Source organism: Asterias rubens, chromosome 15 (genome assembly GCF_902459465.1).
Source record: "Asterias rubens chromosome 15, eAstRub1.3, whole genome shotgun sequence".
Lineage (NCBI taxonomy): Eukaryota > Metazoa > Echinodermata > Asteroidea > Forcipulatida > Asteriidae > Asterias > Asterias rubens.
In genome coordinates this window covers 1,854,237-1,876,531 of record NC_047076.1, presented here as the reverse complement: position 1 = coordinate 1,876,531, position 22,295 = coordinate 1,854,237, and the positions used below count along the sequence as shown (strand labels likewise).

Genomic DNA, 22,295 nt, shown 5'->3' with positions numbered 1-22,295 from the left:
AAACACTACTTTTGATCTAGTAATTAACTATATGAAGTTATGACACACACATGACTTGTCCTGAGTGAAAATATAGTTTTTTTGTCTTTATTGTCAAAATAGAATGTTAAATGAAAATGGGCTAAAACTGTAATCAAGTGATATGAAATTAAACATTTTTATGCTTGATGTAAAATACAATAATGTTATACTAAATAATTTATTTAAAGACATACTTTAAATTAATGTCCATCACCTTATTCTCAACTGTAGAAAAACCTTAAGGATAATTTTAATACTTTTAAAAGTTAATAAGTAGGCCAGTATACCCAAACCTAAGAATACACACACAAACTGTACAAGTTTAAAAATATCGAAAATATAAGTCAGATAAATTATGTAGTTAGTATTATTATTTCACATGAACTGTACACTATGGTAAAAATAATTATTAACTTAAAATTTGCCCGCTCAAGTGAACTTTTGCCTAGATTTAGTCAACTTTTATACAGATATGAAGGGCCACAGAGACCTGTTGCCAAGGTATTTGTGCCACTTTAAAACTTCCTTTACATTTTAAGATTTTTCTCAAGAATTAGCAAAATAAAATTGGGCGTTAAAATTCGTCAACATTTACAGACTGTCGACCCCTTGTACCCACATCCTATGCCTGAAATTAAAAGGGACCACAGAGAAACTGTTATGTTGCCAAGATCTTGGTGCCACTTCAGAAGATCCCTTAAGACTTTAAGACAAATGAAATTGCCCTTTCCATCTCAAAGATGAAATTTCAGGCCTTCATCACACACAATTTTAAATTTTTTCTTAAATTTTTTTTGTATGCAAGTCGCCAGACACATAAGGCCTGAAGGCCACTTCAAGGTGTGGGCTACAATTTTTTTTCGTCCAGAGGCCGTTGCCACCTACTCCTTGGGCTGAAACAGGGTTACCCCCTTTTACAGTCCATATGGATGTAGGCTTGGGTATCATAAGGGTTAGTAATTTTTATGCACTGTTGGAATCCACAAAGTGATGATCAGAGTTGTTAACTCATTGAGTCATGTCTGTGACTCGAGTCGAAACTCGAATCGCTACTTATTTGACTTGTGACAATTGACTTGGAACTTTCCGCAACAATTTTGACTTGACTTGACTTGGAACATCAAAAAATAACTTGTTGCCAACTCTGGGAGCATATTGGTCTTTGACAATTACCAAAAGTATACCCGGCCATAATAAAGGAACACGTTGCCTTGGATCGGTTGAGTTGGTCTTTGAAAAGCGTTTGTAACTGTTTGTTATAAAATGCATATGGTTAGAAAGATGTTTTAAAAGTAGAATACAATGATCCACACACATTTGCCTTGAAATTGTGTGGTTTTCCTTTTACTTTGCGAACTAACACATTTATGCATAAATGGCCGACCGTGTTTGTCAACGAGGTAAAAGGAAAACCACGCAATTTCGAGTGATACTTGTGTAGATCATTATATTCTACTTTTAAAATATCTTTCTAATCATTTGCCTTCTATAACAAATGGTTACATACGCTTTTCAAAGACCAACTCGACCGATCCAAGGCGCAGTGTTCCTTTAATACTTCAAGAAGATCGTGCCATATGATCTTTACGTTGACGATGTTTAGGTGAATTTGGTAAACTATAGATGCTTAGCATTGTTTTAAAAGTAAGTTGTTCAATATTCAGCCTTTATAAATCCACTAATCAGATTGTTGTTACTAATAATGAAGAGGATGGAACTTCCATTTTATAAATTTTTTGTTTAATAATATAATTTCAAACTAAATGCCCATAAGTTGGGCAGGTATATTTGCAGCTGGATAAATGAAATAACAACTATAATGGCTGTGGCAATGGTATGATTACTGTTTTACCAACATCAACATCGGTGCTTATGCCATAAGCCGCAGCCATAAGTCACTCAGCCTCAGCTATATGGCAAGATGAGACATCTTCTTACAGTCCTTCTGAAGCCATTATTATAGCCACAGTAGTCAAAGTCACACAATGACTTGATGGATAATTTTTGCTCTGACAACTTTAACTCCCTTTGCCTACATTTCAGTATTACTATTAAGAAAGTATAAAAACAAAATTTCAAATTAAGAACAAATGAAAACTTGTTTCAGTCAGTGGATCAGGAATTTAGTTTTACTTGGAGCCCATAAGTCACTCAATGATTTGTTTTATATTTTTTGGCTTAGACAAATTGAACATCATCTGGTTACATTTCAGTAATACCATTAAGAAAAGTATATAAAAAAAAAAAAAAAAAAAAAAAAAAAAAAAAATGAAAACTTGTTTCAGTCAATAAATTGGCCATTATGTTTTTCTTCCACTCAAATCAGTGTTACCGAATTAAGACTCTTTATACCATGCCCGATACAGGGCACAGGGTATCCCCAATGTTCCTATTTTAACACGCTCTTTCCCCTGAAAAAAGAGGAGTACCCTTGCCCCTTCTAAAATCTTCTTAAGAATTCCTGAGATTCAAATAAGATAATGGTCAGGCCACCTTAGTGTAGAATGAGCATTTGCATTTTTGCGAACAGGGAACATGACCCACAGGTTTACTTCTTTGGAGCAGGCACACCTTGTGGTGCCTGATGAGGATAACCAGGGTATGATGGAGGTGGACATCCAGCGGGTTGAGGATACCCGCTAGTGGGTTGAGGGTACCCGCTAGTGGGTTGAGGGTACCCGCTAGTGGGTTGAGGGTACCCGCTAGTGGGTTGAGGGTACCCGCTAGTGGGTTGAGGGTACCCACTAGTGGGTTGAGGGTACCCACTAGTGGGTTGAGGGTAACCACTAGTGGGTGGAGGGTGTACGCCAGTAGGTTGAGGATACCCGCCAGTGGGTTGAGGGTACCCACTAGTGGGTGGAGGGTGTGCGCCAGTGGGTTGATGGTACCCACTGGGCTGGGGTACATGACCACCCTGTGGCGCAACAAAACCCCCAGCCCCAGAAGGGCGTATGATGCGACGCTGGAAGAACATCAAGACCTTCATGCCAGATGAAGTGAATCCTGTCTGGTAGACTTCTGGTGACTCAACAAGGCAAGCTATTTCCCAGCCTCGCTGGCCCATGTCAATCATAATCGGATCCCAATTAGTCTTGGCTCTGGTACCGCCAAATGATGCCTAAAAATCAAGAAGAAACATTTCTTGGTTATTTTAAGAAAACACTAAGGAACAGTTCACAATTATTAACATTTTTAAAAGGGGAAATACTGACGCTGGGAGGCAGGGGGATTTTGGCTGAGCACGTGCATACTCCAAGCACTATTACTAGGCATCCTGCATCTAACGCAGAAATTCGGGGCTTGCCGGCAAGTGGAGAATGGTGATCGTAAGCGCAGAATTTGGCAGTAGGCAGATCCATTAACTAGTTGTTGCAGAAAGATTAAAAACAGTTCTTGAAGTTGTAGCAAAAATTTAACGAATAAGCAGCCAAAATGATTGACGTTGTAACTAAGCTACTTACCGACACTTTATGCTCATACTCGATGATCGTCCCTTCCCATTCTGGTACTTGACTGTTGATCTTAGAAGCTTCTTTCTCAAAGAACCAGATGGAGTTCATACTTGAGCGAGCCTGGAAAAATCCAGCTGTGTTCAAAAGAGAAAATAGTTAGACATTGTAAAAACAAGTTGATAGTTGCAAAGTATATTGTTCTTATCACTGCCACAGACCTAGGCCTAGACCTAGAATTTGAGCTCGATTGGTTGTCAAAGTTGCGAGATAATAATGAAAGAAAAAAACACCCTTGACACACGAAGTTGTGTGCTTTCCGTTGCTTGATTTTGAGACCTCAAATTCTTAATCCGAGGTCTCGAAATCAAATTCGTGGAAAATTACTTCTTTCTACAAAACTACATCACTTCAGAGAGAGCCGTTTCTCACAATGTTTGATACTACAAACCCCTCCCCATTACTCATTACCACGTAAGGTAACTATTTTGGGTAATTACCAATAGTGTCCACTGCCTTTGATAGTGTCAAAGTATTGTGTCCACCATACCTGAAAATGGCTATTACAACACTCACCCTGTGTGGTTTGAGACGTGTCAAAGTTGACCTCAACAAGCTTCCAGCCTTTTTGCAGGTAAGCGGAAAACTGTCCCATGAAGTCGGTCAAGACCCTGATTTGAGTTTGACCAAATCCTCCCATTAACTGGAACTGAATTGGCACGCTGACCGCTTGGTACACATAGATGGTGGGATTGGGATGTAGAGGCATGTTGAAGAAGAGGTCAACGCCTTTCACTGTTGACAAAATAGATATTGAAATGTTTTTTTAACAGTTTTTTAACAAACCCTTAAAAAGCCACTGGACACTCGTCAGTGAAATGGTTGAAATGTGCCATGACTTAGCATAACAAGCGCTCACTTAACATGGCAGTGGACACTCTTGGTAATTACTCAAAATAATTATTAGCATAAAACCTTACTTTGTAACGAGTAATGGACAGCTGTAATAGTATAAAACATTGTGAGAAACGGCTCCCTCTAAAGTAACATAGTTTTTGAGAAAGAGGTAATTTTCCATGAATTTGATTTCGAGACCTCAGAATTAGAATTTGAGGACTCGAAATCAAGCATTGGAAAGCACACAACTTCGTGTGACAAGGGTGTTTTTTCTTTCATTATTATCTCGCAAAATCAACTACCAATTGAGCTCAAATTTTCACAGGTTTGTTATTTTATGCATATGCTGAGATACACCAAGTGAGAAGACTGGTCTTTGACAATTACCAATAGTGTCCAGTGTCTTTAAGGGTTTTAAAGAGTTATGGTCAAAGTATGCAAGCTTCCTTCACTCATATCCAGGAATTAAAAACAAAAATTGATAAATTGCAGTTACTCTGCACACTTACGTCCCTGGTATCCTGAGAATGACTGTCCAAAGCTGGGCCCTCGCTCGTGACCAGTGATTTCAATACATATCAAACGGCCTCCCTGAGCTGTCACACTGTTTATCTACAAAAATATAAAATTCAAGATAGTGGTTTTGTTACGGTAAATATTGACTGTATACTTGCCGGTACAACGACCACTCTCCTGAAGCAAGCAGAATAGATGTTAAATTTGCATCGGGGATAAAGAATATTAATTTTGGTTTTTACCCATACACCGATGTGTGTTAGCACTGTATACTCAGTACTTTCCCGAGTCCTGTGAAAACAAATATCACAGGCATGTTACTCGGGTGGGATTCGAACCCACGACCCTTGCAATTCTAGAGCAGTGTCTTACCAACTAGACTACCGAGGTTACCCCTTTTTTTTCTTAACCGGATATCCGCAATGGGCGCGAATACCTATTTATAAACCGGATAGTGTGTAATTACAACCAAGTAACTGGATATTCTTTAATATCCGAATATCCGCGGACGTCGGGCGACAACTGATAGGAATGTTTTGTCTGAATCCTTATGAAACTTCTATTAAGACAGCATAAAACAGCATAAATTAAGTATCTAACTATGCTCACCTCCGTGAAGAGTTACAACAATGACATTTCTGATGTAATTTGTTCAAAGATTACGAAAGTTTTCCTTCACGTAGAGTCAATCACGATCAAAAGAAAAAGCAAATCGCCATCTTTAAATTAGATCCGGTTATTTTTATGAATGAACCGAGTGACACTGTCTAAAACTAATATAAACCACTCATAAGATCTCATTCACAAAAGAACGGCGCCCTCTAGCGGCAATTCTTTTTTTAAATAGCGCCCTCTAGCGGCGAAAAAAACTATTCGAATATCCGGTTAATTTTGGATAGTTGGCCAGCGGTAACCGAATACCAAAATTTCACTATTCGCCCAGCACTAGTGAGAATACCCTTTACCAAAGGTGTCCAGCGCCTTTAAAACAAAAGTTTATTACAAAGAAAAACAAAAATGGCATCAAGAGGGAACCCTCAAACATACCTTCTGAAAAATGTCAGAAGTGTCGGCAACTGAAGTTGAGCTGGAACTGAAAAACTGAAGAACTTGTTGGGTTTGTAGAAAGCTCTTCTCAACCCTAAGCTGCCATCTCTCATGGGATGGAGCCCTGAAGAATACACAACAAAGAAAAGTTATAAAATCATAATTAAATTTGTATTTACAAATGAAAGAAAATATTACATTTACATATTACACATTATTAAATTTGTGTGGAATGTTACAACATTATCATTTTGTTAACAAGTAAATTTATCCCTTTACGACTATTCATTTGTGTATAAAGCACTCATTTTGCTAATGTTGTGCATTTGAAATTGCTTGGTTTTCCTTTTACCTTGCAAACTAACACAGTCGGCCATTTATGGAAGTCAAAAATTTGACTCCTATAAATGGCCGACAGTGTTAGTCGACGAGGTAAAAGGAAAACCACGCAATTTCCAGTAATACTTGTGTGGATCATTATCTTCTACTTTTAAAATACCTTTCTAATCATATGCATTTTATAACAAGCGGTTACAAACGCTTTTCAAAGACCAACTCGACCGATCCAAGGCAACGTGTTCCTTTAATCAAATTTGGTCAGTAAATATTTCAACAGAAATAACTTGAAACAGGAAAATTCATTTTGTGTTTAGAAATTGGGATACTGTGTTAACGTATTACATTGGAAAATTTCTATCTGGACAAGACCTTTATTTGACCTTTATAAAGGAATGGAAGTAGGTCAAACTGTGCGGCCATTTGCAGCCAGCTATGGGCGTTTTGGTATAAGCCGCTTGTGACCAAGATTGTCTCTAAAAAAGGGTTAATACAATTTAATTCCTATTTCTGGATTGTTTTGCTAAAATAAAAATAAAAAGCTCATCCTGCTTCCTTTTTTTCAGGAGCCGCGACACTATACATGTTTGTTTTCACTTAAATAATAATAGTAATAGTGGCCTCTTATAGAGAGCTCAGGTCTGTCAGGCATGACGCTCATGGCGCTGTAAAAGCAAAAAGTAAATACAAATACAAAAGAAAGTACAATATATCTACACTTGACCTAGGACAACTGTGAATAAAGTTGCAAAAGTTGTTGCCAAAAATGTAAGAAAACTCTTTAAGAATTGAACATTACAACTTTCTACTTACGTGAGTGGCTTACACAAGATTGCCTGGAAGGGCATGGCCATACTAAAGCCAAACCCTTTCTGTCGTTGCACCCCAGGAATTGACTGGAACTGTTTAAGGATGAAGCCATCCGCGTAAGGTTGGCATATGATGGGGTAGTAGGCATCGATATTCGTAGAGATGATTGCTGCCGATAAAAATGACGCTGGAAAAGATTGAGAAAAATATGATTAGCTGTTGTACACTGCTTTTAATACCAGCTAAAAGAACCTATGGCATAAATGAAAAAATACTAAACGGCCCGACGTTACGACCCTAGAGTCTTTCTTGAAGGCCAAATAAATTTCCTGGTAGGCTTACAATCACGCAATAATTGTTGTTTTTTCTTTTCTAGTTTATTCTTGTCCTTCACACCATGCAAAGCTTCAAACTTCACTGACAAAAAGTTTGTTGAAACCTTTCTTTTGCTGAATAATTGGATTGGATAATTTACCTAATTAGGAAGTGACATTAATTTAATAAGAAGAATCTAACCACCACTTTTTGAACTTAGTAACAAAAGTAATTGTTCAACAGCCTTGGCCTCAGGCAAGTTGATTGATTGAACAAATTTATTCAGATAAAAATACAGCACAACGACAGGAGAAAATACAACGAAATATGATAAACCAAAAGGAACACCAGATAGAAATACCACACAAACTTTTCCAAGACCAAGGAGACAGAAAGTTATCATAGCCCCAAAAGAAAAAAACCCTCAATAACTTACATTTCTATTCGGGTCCTTCTTGCAGATAAAAAAGGAAGTACAGCCCCACCACCATCCATGCACATCAGACTTTGCTGGGTCTCCTTTTGGATAATTTCCCGCACGTCGCCACCAGTTTATCCGCCCTTAATTAACTCCAAAATCACTGAGTTTTTTTAGGTCAACAAAAGGTCACAGGTGTGGGTCCATAAGTAATTTACTTCCGGGTTGTAATGTTTGTCGGCTTTTTTAGTTTAAAAATTTAAACTCCTTTGTAAATTGTAATAATTATATCATACCAGAGCTAGCTGCCGTCCCCTACACTACAACTACTTCTAGAAACTATTTATAAGGCTCCCCTGTGAGGCCTTAGTTTCTAGAAGTACACTACAGCCACACTGACTCTGCGCTTTTCTGACTCCATAAATACTGAACTGACCTTGTGTAGACAGCGTTGCTTCGACATTGATGAAGCAGTACTGATGTCGAGGCCCTTGATATGGCACTGCGTCATTTGGGATGTTCGAATGGGCTCCAACTCGAACCCCTTGCTGGGTTATTCCTCCTGCTTGTCCATATTGTTGAGAGTGTTGGTTACCCATGTTGAAACAGGTGCCTCAGTCAGGTTGATTGATCAGTTGATTTGGGATGATTTGGTTACCGTTAATCTCGATCTAGAAAGAATTGTACCATCGTTTTATCTCTGACATTACTTCTGTCTCTGACGACACTGACAGAACTCTTCTCTCGACATTGTGCAGCTAAAAGGTAACCACTCCTCGTTACCTTCTTATCAATGATATTGAGGTCAAAGAGGTCGCGACTACCAGTTACCTTTTAGTGGCGCCTGGCTAGTTAGGCAAAACGAAAGCTGCCGGTAGAGGGCGCTAAAACAACAAAATAATTGTATCGTCTGCCCCTTTATTTATTGTTATTATTATTATTAATTGTTAATTGTGTGTGTACACTTCAGTTGGAGAAAAAACAATGGGAAATCCCTCACAGTTTGTGGTGTTCCCATTTGGATGATTTGATTACTATGATTATTCAGATTTAGACTATTATGAAAACAAAAAATAAATATACCATTTTATCCCCAACTTCACTCTTGCATAACAACTAAAACAAAAGGCACTGTTGACCTGCCAGTACCGAATGTTTTTGACATTGAAATTTTTGTTGATTTGGGCTGAACAAAACTAATTGACTCACGTGGAATTAGAAGCTACGACTGCCTCCAGAAACGTACCGGTGCTCTACCAATAGAGCTATACTTGGCTAGCGTCTCCCTATTTTGTACTTTACTATTATTTCAAGGTGCCAGTCAGAGGCCCTGAAATTCCCAGGGACCAAACCCAGTTAGTTTAGGATACAACATGGGAAGCAACAGGGCAGGGACCACCTAAACAACTACTGTAAATTTTCCCGTCTTCCAAAATTAATAAGAAAAATACAATTCAAGTTGTATTCATTAATAAATGATCAACAAAGCAAAGAAAACAAATTCGCATTAGTTATATAGCATAGTAACAAGTTTTATTTAGAGAAAAAAAAAATGAGTTGTAATTATAGTTTTATCATGACTATGTATACATGATTACATAAAAAACATGAACCACATTAAACTTTAAAGGCAGTGGACACTAGTGGTAATTACTCAACATAATTATTAGCATAAAACCTTATTTGGTAACAAGTAATTGGGAGCTGTTGATAGTAAGAAACATTGTGAGAAATAGCTCCCTCTGAAGTAAAGTAGTTTTCGAGAAAGAAGTAATTTTCCACAAATTTGATTTCAAGACCTCAGATTTAGAATTTGAGGTCTCGAAATCAAGCATCTGAAAGCACACAACTTCGTGTGACAAGGGTGTTTTTTCTTTCATAATCATCTCGCAAATTCGGCGACCAATTGAGCTCAAACTTTCACATTTTATGCATATGTTGAGATACACCAAGTGAGAAGACTGGTCTTTGACAATTACCAATAGTGTCCACTGTCTTTAAAAACTTAATTAGTACACAAATCTGAAAGCACCAATCATATAATTATCCACACGTATTTATAAGCAGTAGTTCATAAAATATGTGGAAAGATTTGATATAACTCAAATAAAAATAAAATTTCATTTTTTCAAAGGTTGACAAGGTACAATGTAATAGGCACGAAGTTAAGACAAAACTCTGTAAACTACAGCTTATTATCAATGCTTCAATATAACTACACACATAAACGCCATTAAAGACCTGCTTGAACGAATATGTCAAGTCGTAAACTTTGCTGAAATTCACTTAAAATGTTTTCAAAGAATAGGGAAATCGAGTCATATGACTATAAAAAGATTTCAATTGTGTAAAAAACAATCATTTTGAATGCCCTTATCCAGGGCTTTTCTGTGAGATTTGCGAAAAGCCCTGTTACGTAATCACTCTCAAAACGTCATCTCTGGGAGCTCTAATTTGTAAAGCCGCTTTGTTGCAGCGTTGAGGCATAACAAAGCAAGCTCCCATGACGTCAGCGGCATTGTCCTTTGACGCGCGCTCTCAACGGCAGAAGGTTTTTAGTTTTCCAAAACCTTTTGGTTGGGGCCTGATTTTTTAATCGATAATTACGAAAAATTTAGAAGTGTACACATATCAAAATTACATTAAAATGGTGAACAAGTGCATTATAAACAAGTTATAATACAATTTCCGTTGAAAACATTCCGCTCAGGTAGCTGTTTAAATATAAGAAATACTAGGACATGCATTACTCTAGGAGAGTCATCCATAAACTTAGTTATTTTCCATTTATATCACAAGCTAAATACAGTTTACCCTATGGAAACTATGATAATAATAATTATATAAAGACATTTATAATAATGCGCACGAACTAAAACCTATCATCAATGTTGCAATGTAGCAAACTATGCTGGTATACCTAAGAAATACTAGAAAACACAATACTGCAACTCATTAGGAGACGTCCATTCATACTTCCTGCGATAAAAACTTTGACGTCACAAATTCGCAAAAATTGGAAGAGTTGACTTGAGCTCAACTCCTGCGAAATATTCGCAGCAAAAAATGGAGCTGTGACGTCAAAATTTGTACCACAGTCGCAATAAATATAAACCGGGCTTTTAAACATATGAGTGTTTTTCATCACAAAATGAATACATCAACATTCACCTGTTCAAATATTTCAGAGATTTGTTCAATCACATTGAAATAAACTACAAGGAGGCACCTCATCAGTTGTGCTATTTCAGAGGAAACTCAAATAATTTATTAAAACATTTTATTCAAAGAATGAATCTGACATTTAAAATGAATACCTATTTTGAATAGTTACAAAGGTAGAGAGATATTTACATTAAGGAAAATTATCAATCAAAACAATAAAATGATTTTTATAGTGGCCAGTTGGGCACATAACAAATTCAGTGGGTTTTGATCTAAAAAGTATTTTAACACTTTGTGCTTTTTGAATTTATTAAAGTACATCCATCGTTTATGTCATACTAATAGGACCCTTGCTGGCAATGCTGAGGTCAAACAACGGAAACTCAATCATGGTGTTACCCTCAACTAATAAAAACATAACATAACAATTACAATTTAGAAGGCACTATTCCATCAAGATCAATATTAAACATAACGCCATACGCTCCTCAGTGCGCAGTGAAAATTAAATCAATTTCCGGTCGTATCCAGAAATCATCAAGATCATAGCACACTTCTTCTTCTTCCTTTTAAGAGCAGCCTTCATAATTGAAGATAGTCGCACTGCACAACACGAGACGAACCCCTTCTTATTACGATAAGTGTTGATAGTTTTTATAACAAAACATGGGACCTACAGCTTTACATCCCATCTGAAGGACGAAGCAGTAGTTAAGTGTCTTGCTTAAGGACACAAGTGTCATGACTCCCGAACCCACACGCCCTTAAGAAACATTTCTCTTTGAAGTAATTTGGAAATGAGAAGCGATTCTGTCAGTCATGGTCTGATATTGTGTATTCCAATTCCAGATTGATCTTCCCGAGTTTCTTCCCGAGTTTTGTTTCTCTGTTAGCACTTTTGTGTCCGATCTGCACTGCATCAACAATCAAGCACCCTTGACCTTACGTCCTCACTCAAGGATTCTGCCGAGTATCAACGTAACAAAAAACGTAAACACTCCCATTTCTTCCAAATATAAACATCTGGGTCATGAGAAAATAGTTTAAAAAAGAATTACACATTTTGTATGACATTGATATTTATCAATAAATTTATCAATAAAACACCCACTGGACAATTAACTCCAAACGGGAAACTAGTTTTATTTATTTCTCAATAAACAAATATATAACATTTCAGATGTTTTCTACTTTCATCATCATTAGACCGTGTAAGTTTTATGTAAACCTGTGATCTTAGACAAGTATTTTTCTTACCAATTCTGTAATGTTCCTTTATAAAGACGACTCTTCGGGATAAGGTGGGGGCGGTGCTGCAGAGAAACCCGCTGTCCCTCCAACCGGACGCATAATGGGTCGCTGGAAGAACATGATGACTTTTATACCAGCTGTAATGCATCCAGTCCGATATATTTCTGGAGACTCTAACAGGCAAGCCAGTTCCCAGCCTCTCTGGCCCATTTCAACCAAGATTGGATCCCAGTTGGTTGCTGCTCTGGTGCCACCACACGTTGTCTAAAGAAAAAAAAGAGAAAATTATGACACTATTTTTAGTCCCCTGCCACCCAGACCAGCGCACCCAAGTAGTCCCCGACCCAAGGGTTCCTCGCCGGGTTTGTTTTCTATGTCCTGTGAACGTTCGGGCGGGATCGGACCGGGTACTTGGCCGGGAGAGGAGATCCGCAGACCCCCATCGCCACTGGAAAAAACCTCTGTACTTAGCGCTTTTTCCACCTTTAGTGATTTCACTCCATGCTACACAGAGATTTTTTTCTCCCACCCGGTGAACATTTTTCTGAGGAATATTTGTTTTTTATCTCATGCACGGAGTCTAGGTAGGTCGGCCATTACGAACCGCTACATGGCGGGGGCTGCACAGAAACCCCAGAGCTTGAGTCTGGTGTTCCTATCCGCTCGGCTACAAAACGCTGAATGCATAACGAGTACTTGGTGGTCCTCCTTACTACCCATACTTACCGCAATCTTGTGTTCATAATGGACGACCGTTCCCTCCCACTCCGGTACTTCAGAATTGATCTTGGAAACTTCTTTCTCGAAGAACCAGATGGAGTTCATAGTTGAGTTTGCTCGTAAAAATTGAACTGTATTAAAAAGGAGGGGGGAGTTTATATTAAAAATGTTATAAATTGTTTTTTGTTATTCCAGTTTATGTGTTGTGTAGTGTAGTCATTTAATTATTATAATAATAACAACAAATTCTTATAAAGCGCATTTCACAATAAACCGTATCAATGCGCTTTTAGACTTGGAGAAAATCTCTGCTAGGGTTGAAACATCAGGCCATCAACAACATTTTTTGTTGCATTTGGACTGTTTTCACCTCTTGTAACATAGTTGCTAATCTCATAATACTATAACCCCTTGTGAGATACAATACAATACATTCATAAATACCCCAGACAGTTTCTCTACTTCTATTGGTGGAGAGCGCGTCACATGGGGGTGTTTAAACGGTTGATAATGACCAGTGTTTATAACCGGCTGGCTTCCGCGTGTCAGGCGCACAAGATTATCACGCGGAATGCAATTCATAGCTTTTAGTAACAGCGCGTAATCTACTTCTAAGCGCGCGCGCGTAACCTATTTCTAAGCGCGCGCCCGTACACACAACCCACGCGCAACAGACTCTTCACAAAGTTTTTGAAAAAAATATTTCAACCTCAAATTTTCAACTGTCAAAGTGTCTGTAATTGTATTTTTTTTTAACGTTTTCTAACAAAAGGGCATTTATGAATGGGAATAAAAGAGTAGTGACTCGTTCTTAAACGTCCGTTTAAAACCTTGCAGGGTCATTGCCGTGCGAAAAAGGCCCTCGACTTCGGCTTGGGCCTTTATCACACGGCAATTCGACCCTGCCGGCTTTAAACGGCCGTGTAAGAACTCATCGCTACCCTTTTATTCCCTTAATAAAACTTTATTGTCACTGCATGCTTGGTCCTTTTTTAAAACACAAAAAAAAAACACTAATCTAAAATACCAGTGTAAAACGGAGTTCTAAGTACAACAGAGAAAGAGTATATTATAGTCTGAAACAGAAAGGCAAAAACTGAACCATAGAAAGACAAAAGGGTAGATACTAAAAAAAAAAAAAAGCTTTCAAATTTCCATTGAAAGTAATAAAACTCTAAAACATTCGTCAAATTTAAACAAAAACACTCACCCTGCATGCTCGTAGAAGAGTCAAAGTTGATCTCGACGAGCTTCCAGCCTTTCTGCAGGAAAGCAGCAAACTGGGCCATGAAGTCCGTTAACACTTTGATGGTTGCAGAACCACAACCAGTTATTTGAAACTGAATTGGTACGCTGACTGCTTGGTAAGTGTAAAATGTTGGATTCTGGTGGAGCGGCATGTTGAAGAAGAGATCGACACCTTTGACTGTCGAACAAAAATAAAATATGAGTTTCCTTTTTAAAAATAATGCAAGGTGTAACGAACGGTAAAATTTCCTTCAATATTATATTCCTTTTAAGAGTTTTGATATGTTTGGTTGATCAAGTTGTTTTGGTCATGATATGATGCCCTACTCATTGAGAATGAAGATGTTTGTAATATCACACAGGATTCAGTACAAACGAGCCCTACTCATTTTCAAAATTCTTCACAACAATGCTCCAGAATACCTCATCAACCTCATCCACCCATACACCTCAGCACACACCGGGCTGTGTTCTAATGAGCCAATGATGCTTCATCAGCCCAGATGTTCCACTCTTTGGTGCAATAGGTCTTTGTCTGTAGCCTCAGCCCGGGTGTGGAACCAACTCCCACCGACTGTCAAATCATCTCCATCCATCACAACATTCAAGACAAACTTAAAATCTCACCTGTTCAAAGAAGCATACTCACACAATCCTCAGTCCTAATTTGTCTTTCTCTCCTCAAGCGCCATGAGCGCCTTCCTGAGGCGGATACCGGCGCTCTATTAAGTATTCTTTATTATTATTATTATTACTATTATATAATAAACCTGCTATTTCATCATTGTGTCTTACACAAGGTTTCAGTATATGCTTTTTGCTCACACACTTACCTCCCATATTCCCTGCGTATTGCTGCCTTATGGTGGGTCCTCGCTGGTGACCGGTGATTTCAATACATATCAAACGTCCACCTTGCTGAACCACACTGTTGATCTGTTGTAGTATAGAGAAATTAAGAGAATTTGCAATTTTTGTTGATAAGGAGGTGGGGGCGCAGGTTAGGGGAGGGGGGGGGGTACTGTAATGGGCTGTGGCACCACCAGAAATTTTCATTTGGGGAGGGCAAGAAGAGGCATAGGCATATTGGAGGGGGGAGGTATTTACACAACACACAGGAACAACGGCTTGACGTCTCTTTTCGAAGGACACAGCAATAATGGTTAAGCGTCTTGCATTATAAGGATACAACAAGGAATCGCACCCACACTCTGCTGATCAGAAACACCAGAGCTTGATTGAGTCCAGTGTTCCTTTCAGACAGGTTTCCAGAGTCGGGCCAAGCTAAATTCTGAATTAAGTACACAAAAAGTTTGACGTCTGAAACAGTAAGGAGCAACTGCAGTCAACTGGGATGCTAGAAGATGCTGTTGCAGCCTTCAAAATGGCTCTGGTGCGCCTTGGTTTCCGATGTTAATCTTGTCATGAGCCGAGCCAATGTAAGTGTTCAATAAATTTGCATGTCTGAAACCAAAACTTGGGTCGACCTAGAGTCACTCTTAATCTATTTGGTTCGGAGCAACTCAGGCAGGCCTGTCTGAAACGGGTGTTATTTGCTCAGCATGACAAAATACCTTTTGAAAAATATCAGATGTGTCGGACTGTGAAGTGTGGCTAGCTGTGAAGTAATTGATGTTAGTTAGTTGTGTCTGCAAGAAGCTCTTCTCAACCCTAAGCTGCCATCTCTCATGGGAAGGAGCCCTGAAAATGACACAACAAAGCAATAAGGACACAACCAGGACTCACTAAGGACACAACCAGGACTCACTAAGGACACAACCAGGACTCACTAAGGACACAACCAGGACTCACTAAGGACACAACAAGGACACACAACAAGGACTCACTAAGGACACAACCAGGACTCACTAAGGACACAACCAGGACTCACTAAGGACACAACACGGACTCACTAAGGACACAACCAGGACTCACTAAGGACACAACCAGGACTCACTAAGGACACAACCAGGACTCACTAAGGACACAACCAGGACTCACTAAGGACACAACCAGGACTCACTAAGGACACAACCAGGACTCACTAAGGACACAACCAGGACTCACTAAGGACACAACACGGACTCACTAAGGACACAACCAGGACTCACTAAGGACACAACCAGGACTCACTAAGGACACAACCAGGACTCACTAAGGACACAACCAGGACTCACTAAGGACACAACCAGGACTCACTAAGGACACAACCAGGACTCACTAAGGACACAACCAGGACTCACTAAGGACACAACCAGGACTCACTAAGGACACAACCAGGATTCAAACCCACACTCTGCTGATCAGAAACACCAGAGCTTGATTGAGTCCAGTTCATTTCAGACAGGTGTTAACTGTGCAGCCACAGCATTCCATTATACCTTATGAAGAATACATAACAAAGCAAGAACAGGGTTGAGAGTCACTATGCTGACAAAAAAAAGACTAAAACAATGCTCAAATTTGAGCAAGGCTAACACAGGCGTGTATGTCTCATTAATGTAAGGGCAAGGGCACCAAGGCATTTTCTCCTTGGTAAAGGGCACCCTATGAGGAAACTTAACATTTCTACTGCAGCATTTCAAGGGCACCAAGGCAATGACCAGGGAGCATGGAGGCAATCGCCTTCATTGCCTCCTTGAAGTATCAGGCCTGTATAAAGGCAAGAAAGAATGCATTCTTGCCTATTACAGCTTGGAAAGTGAACATTCGTGGAGCCAACGTCCTGCGGGATATGGTGCAAGATTGATTGATTGATTGATTACAACTTACATAATGAGATTTGAGGCATATCAATAGTGAGGTATCAATACATGTTTGGTTTGCGATAACACCAAGTGTGAATCTACTTGCCAGGTAGAGTTTGCTCTTATGACTTTGTTTCTTTAAAACTTACATGTTGATAGGCTTACACAGCATTGCTTCATATGGCACTTTTAAACTGAAGCTAAGAGCAGCCTGGGTCTGGACATACGGTATGGCCTGGAACTGTTTCATGATGAAGCCATCTGCGTACGGCTGGCATAAGGTCGGGTAGTAGTTATCGATGTTCGTTGTGATGAGAGCTGCTGATAGAAACTTAACTGGAAAGAATGGTAAAATGTTGGTTATATTACATGGAATTTGAAGCATTGCATTGCATTGCATCCTATGGTGAGATATCAATGTTTGTATAACTGGCGTACAGATCCTTGTCATTTGATTGGTGGAACTTACTTCATGTGACATTCACTATTACTCCCATCCCTATTCGCCCATGGGGAATAGCATTTCCTATTCAACAGTTAGGATCATCCTTGTTCCCAATGTTTTTGAGCAGTACAGTGCCGCCGCGCCGCTGCTAAAACAAAGGAGCACCTGTGCAAAAGGTTGTGATCTAATTGCTATTAATTGTGTGCATTGTTGCCGCAACGCGGTCCGAACCAGTAATTTGTGTGATTTTTCATAATGTTATATTCTTAAAATACATCAAAATGACAAGGATCTATATGTGTCAGTTATGTTAAACAAATATTGAGTGGCTTTAATTCATGCAATGGAAGGAATATTATCGCTCGGTAAAATTTGGACTGTTCCATTTCACTCGGCTTTGCCTCGTGAAATGGAACAGTCCAAATTTTACCTTGCAATAATATTCCTCCCATTCCACTCTGAGCCACTCCATATTTGTATAATATTCAAGTTGCAGTAACACCGTGTGTGTATCTACTTTACTGTGTAGATTCTGTACTTCAGGAAAATTCTACTGCCCAAGACTACCATCACATAGTGAATTTGGAATCGGGCAGGGGCAAGGGCGCTCAACATCTTTGCCTACCCACTTGCCCCGTACATGCATGTAAATTATTTCTGTTACGCCCCTGTTACGGACAGGTGCTTCAGAGGTCCGCCAAACCAAATCAATTTTGGTTTCAGACAGAAACATAACTTAGCATAAAATTTACATTAGGTTCGGTTGGCTCATGACACGATAAATGTCTAAAACCAAGGCGCTCCAGAGTCGTTCAGAATGACTGCAAAAGTCGCTCTGTCCACCTTTAGCACATCTGGTCGCTCTAACTATTTCAGACAGCAAACTTTTCATGTACTTAATTCAGTAACAACTTGGCCATTTCGAGAGTGTGTGGTTGAACTGGGTGTTACTCACCATGTCCTGTGAGTTTTGCTTTAACATTAATGAAGCAGTATTGATATCTTGGTCCGGTGTATGGCACAGCATCAACAGGAAGGTTTGAATGTGCTCCGACACGAACACCTTCTGGTGTTACTGCTGCCGGTTGGTCAAAGTAACGTGACTGGCAACCACAACCCATCTTCAACTGTGGATTTGTAGCGTCTCAAAATCTGGATAAATAGAAAATAAAATTGAGAGTATGGTTGTATAACTAGAGTATAAGTGGACTATAATGTGTTTTTAAATAATACCATATTAATAAATCACAAGGGTACTCCTAGAACCTAGAGGTTTGTACCGTTGATGGTGGAAAGATCCTCATCTCCATTAAATATGCTTCTAGAAACTAAAAAGGCTCCCCCGTGAAGTACATTACATCTAGACGGAGTTCTAGTAGGACTGTACTAGTAGTAGTAGTAGCTGACCAGAAGCTGACAAGGTGATCCCCTGGCTGTGCTGCTTCCCACGGCAGTTACTCCTAGAACTATGAGGTTCTTTCCGCTATCGTGGAGATGATAGCGGGAACGAACCTCTATCTAGGAATACACGGCAGTTAACGTTTGAAACCATTAATTATACTTATAAAAGTTATACTTATATCATTACTAAAAACGATTTAGGGCCTGAGTTGACTCAATGTCTTGAGCACAAACAAAAGTAATTTTTAATCATGTCATGGCTACTGTTTATAACTGTCACTGTTAATATTAATATGAAACACCAATGATGTCATGTGAGGGCAATATACCAAAATAAATGTTTTGAATTTATTGCTCCATGATTTCATTGAATTTGAAACAAAGTCTAAACGCTTGCTCTATCATCATGGTCTAGCTTACTGATTTAATCAGTGGTTACTTTAAATATTCTGTTTCTAAGCAAAATTCCTGGAGGACGAAATCAAAGAAATGAATGGATGAATGAACCATGATGTTGTCTGTCTCAACTGTGGCTGTGGAATACCGAATAGCGTTGTGTTGTGTGTTGCAACAATTACCTGATCTAATCTAAATTCGGCTGTCCCTGTTGTCCAGCCGTAGGCCTATCGTACCACTTGCCTGAACCTGGAAGGATGGTGGTCTAGAAATAGTGGTCAGTTCCTCAAGTTCCCAAGTTAATCCTCAAAATTCCAAGCCAACACATGGGAAGGGAATTGGGCTAGATGGGAAAACGTGCCCAGTTCATCATAGACCACCAAGCGGTCTGTGCTGAAATCAGCTCTGCATGCTATAGACCTTATTGCAGATAGCAATTTTGAACAACTGCGCATGTGCGCGCAAAGGACTGTGGGAAAAATTTGGCACCTCGCTCAAAAAAGTAAACAACGTTCAACGTTCGTACACGATCGATCGGTTTGCAAAATGGATGTGACAGGAGTGACCGAGAAAGAGCTGGTTGATAGAATAAATAGTTCTGGCATAGACAAACTAAGGTAATCTTTAGCTAAAGTGAATGTGACAAGACACAGTAGTTAAAGACAAACTCCAAAGGCGACATTTTTTCGCGATAAAATTACTGTTTTTAGGTTTGCCCGTCTACGTCTGTAGGGCGTCGGAAGACTGACATTGACAAGGTCAATGGCCAGAAGTTGCAACACGGATCAGTGACCCTCCCGCAACCATCAGTCACCCTCGAAGGATCGGAAATAACAACCAAAACTTCCCACCAGTGACTCCGATTTGTGCTGATAAATACTTCGACAAAAGCATGGACGACCTCCATGACAAAAGTAAGACATTTTTTCTGTTACAAAACAGAGAAACATTGCCAAGGTCATGATGATCGAGGACTGTCATGACTGTTTTACAAAAAATAAAAACATTTCTTATTCCTGGTCTAGATAGAGTCTAGATATAGCTCTATGGATAAAGCCCATCAATGGTTACATTGTCTTGATTCGATTGTATCTGTAATACTGATCAGCAATGACGTGGACGTAAATAGAATAGCTTTCAATCATGGTAGTTGTACATTTTTAAAACTTTATGTGGCAGATGATACTTTTTCCTTATTTCTCACACCATCAACTTTTTAGGTCTACCACTGATATGGTTCAAAATTAAAGTGACCAAAAGTGACTAAGTAATTGTGGTTTATGTTTATATTTATTAATATAAATCTATTTCTACCTCCATGGTTATACCGTAGATCATGACATGACAAGTACGACAAGGTTCTGGTGTAGGTCCTAGCATACTTCTAGTTTCTAGAACTTAGAAGTAGTCCTAGCATAAACATGTTTTTATCAAGGGTTCAGTTTATACAAGTTTGATGTACACGTATTGTACGAACATGATTCTGTGCATAATATAATTACATACTTTGTGCTTTGTTTTGTGCATGTATTACAAAAATGATACTTTTAGTACACTGTACCATAAAGCATCAAGTTGTAAGCTTTATTGTTAGACCCTACTGGTACTGTAATAATGGTATGTTTGTTATGCCTATAATTTTATCATATGATATGAGACTATGAGTTTTTGTAGGTTTGTAATTCGAAAAGCAAGGACTAGGTCACATGAGCGAAACCCTTCTTAAGGTAGGAATTTGAAAAAAGAATATAATTTCTTTTTAATTTTTGTTTTCAAATAAGTTTGATTTATTCAACAACAAAAATAGATTCTGCATTGGGCATCCTCAAAAAATAAATCCTTTTGGTTTTACTTGGAAATTGTTACCATTTAACTTTATTATTTTGGGGGCAACTATCCCAATTAATACATTTTTGATTCTAAACGATTCTAAACTCATTATACTGATAGGTCTCATTTTGTAGTTTAAGTGGGTGAAAAGTCATTTCAAACCTTGCCATCAAAGAAGAAGTATTGTGAGCACTTAAATGTGATTCTCTGCAAACTCTGCATCTCAAAAATTTGGATTTAAATTAACAAGTAAGTTGACTGGCACTGTGGTCAGGTGGTTCAGGGCCCACTAATAATGGCTTCAGTACTGCCAGAGGCAAATTGTAATGTATTAAGCTGTCTCATGACTTCACAAAGCCAACATTAAAACAATTGATATTTATTAAGCTGCAGCCACCTTTGGCAAACACGGCATGCATGTCAGAGTCCTTGTTCACAAAAAGACTCTAGAAGAGGGATCAGACTATCTTCTACACCCACAGGTTGGAATGGAATCTAAAGATGACAGTGCCATGATAAAACTGCAGCTTGTATAAAACCTGTGACAAATTCTTGTTGTGAATGCTATATCATGCATGTTGTGAGTTTAACTCCCGGGGTTGGTGTGAAAACAATTGTTCACAATCTAACCAGCATCTGTAATTATGTGACCCATTTTATGGTGAGAGTTTAAAGGTTTCATTGATAACTGTGGGTACACATAATTTAACTCTTGCTGAAAATAAATCCAAACCTGTCACACTTTTTGTTCAATTACAAACACTTTTTTATTTTATAATTTCCATCCTTTAATTTTTTTCTTCAAATATTTAAATTGGTAATATTAACTTTATAACACACTTGGTATTTTCATGGCCCCTTAAAAACACTTACATTGCAGTTTACTTCACTCAATTATTATCTACCCTTGTTTGCCTCAGGTATTGTTCATGTTGACTGTACTGAGGCGGTTAACTACAACCCTCTAGATCTCTGCAATTGCAACCCTTGGTATTATTTAAATCTTTGCATTATGAAGTATTATTGTATGATTTAAGTAACCAGAATAAATGAAGCTTTAAACTCTTCAAGACAGTGGAAATGGACGTTTGGACAGTGTTATTGTTTGTATTGTATTGTATTATTCTACTTTCTCTGAGAATTGTAGCCTACAACCGCAGGACGCCACGCACAGGCATATTAAGAAGCATTTGCGATACCTTCGCTTGCGTCACAGTTCACTCTGCAATTAACATTTATCTTTTCATCGCCAATTTACGTGTCATCAGTCAAAAATGGCCTCA

General features: G+C 38.6%; 2 protein-coding genes across 4 annotated transcripts; both read right to left on the bottom strand.

Annotated features, from left to right (window-relative positions):
* Nucleotides 1-1,508: 1,508 nt before the first annotated feature.
* On the bottom strand, nt 1,509-8,583 carry LOC117300350. The gene is made up of 7 exons (XM_033784114.1): nt 8,246-8,583; nt 7,080-7,263; nt 5,931-6,054; nt 4,877-4,979; nt 4,047-4,265; nt 3,483-3,607; nt 1,509-3,139 (listed from the first exon to the last, which is right to left on the bottom strand). Exons 1-7 carry the CDS (start codon nt 8,406-8,408, stop codon nt 2,570-2,572), a joined length of 1,488 nt encoding a protein of 495 aa, XP_033640005.1. The 5' UTR covers nt 8,409-8,583; the 3' UTR covers nt 1,509-2,569.
* Nucleotides 8,584-10,460: 1,877 nt separating this feature from the next.
* Nucleotides 10,461-19,580, bottom strand: LOC117300007. Of its 3 annotated transcripts, none has more exons than XM_033783655.1 (9): nt 19,365-19,580; nt 18,341-18,537; nt 17,090-17,276; nt 15,768-15,894; nt 15,027-15,129; nt 14,156-14,371; nt 12,952-13,076; nt 12,232-12,489; nt 10,461-11,997 (listed from the first exon to the last, which is right to left on the bottom strand). In XM_033783655.1, exons 2-8 carry the CDS (start codon nt 18,504-18,506, stop codon nt 12,250-12,252), a joined length of 1,164 nt encoding a protein of 387 aa, XP_033639546.1. In that variant the 5' UTR covers nt 18,507-18,537; nt 19,365-19,580; the 3' UTR covers nt 10,461-11,997; nt 12,232-12,249. The 3 variants fall into 3 exon arrangements, with proteins under 3 accessions (XP_033639546.1, XP_033639544.1, XP_033639545.1); XM_033783653.1 differs by having other exon boundaries at nt 10,461-11,937; XM_033783654.1 differs by having other exon boundaries at nt 10,461-11,937; nt 19,426-19,580.
* Nucleotides 19,581-22,295: the final 2,715 nt, after the last annotated feature.

What these genes read in the sequence shown, in the direction of transcription:
- LOC117300350 (XM_033784114.1), bottom strand. Translation starts at nt 8,408, where the DNA reads ATGGGTAACCAACACTCTCAACAATATGGACAAGCAGGAGGAATAACC. An exon ending in AGCAACGCTGTCTACACAAG is followed by an intron (nt 7,264 to 8,245) that starts GTCAGTTCAGTA and finishes AATCTTTTCCAG; the next exon opens with CGTCATTTTTATCGGCAGCA. An exon ending in ATTCTCAGGATACCAGGGAC is followed by an intron (nt 4,266 to 4,876) that starts GTAAGTGTGCAG and finishes TTTTGTCAACAG; the next exon opens with TGAAAGGCGTTGACCTCTTC.
- LOC117300007 (XM_033783655.1), bottom strand. Translation starts at nt 18,506, where the DNA reads ATGGGTTGTGGTTGCCAGTCACGTTACTTTGACCAACCGGCAGCAGTA. An exon ending in AGCAAAACTCACAGGACATG is followed by an intron (nt 17,277 to 18,340) that starts GTGAGTAACACC and finishes CATTCTTTCCAG; the next exon opens with TTAAGTTTCTATCAGCAGCT. An exon ending in CTCTTCTACGAGCATGCAGG is followed by an intron (nt 13,077 to 14,155) that starts GTGAGTGTTTTT and finishes TTTTTAATACAG; the next exon opens with TTCAATTTTTACGAGCAAAC.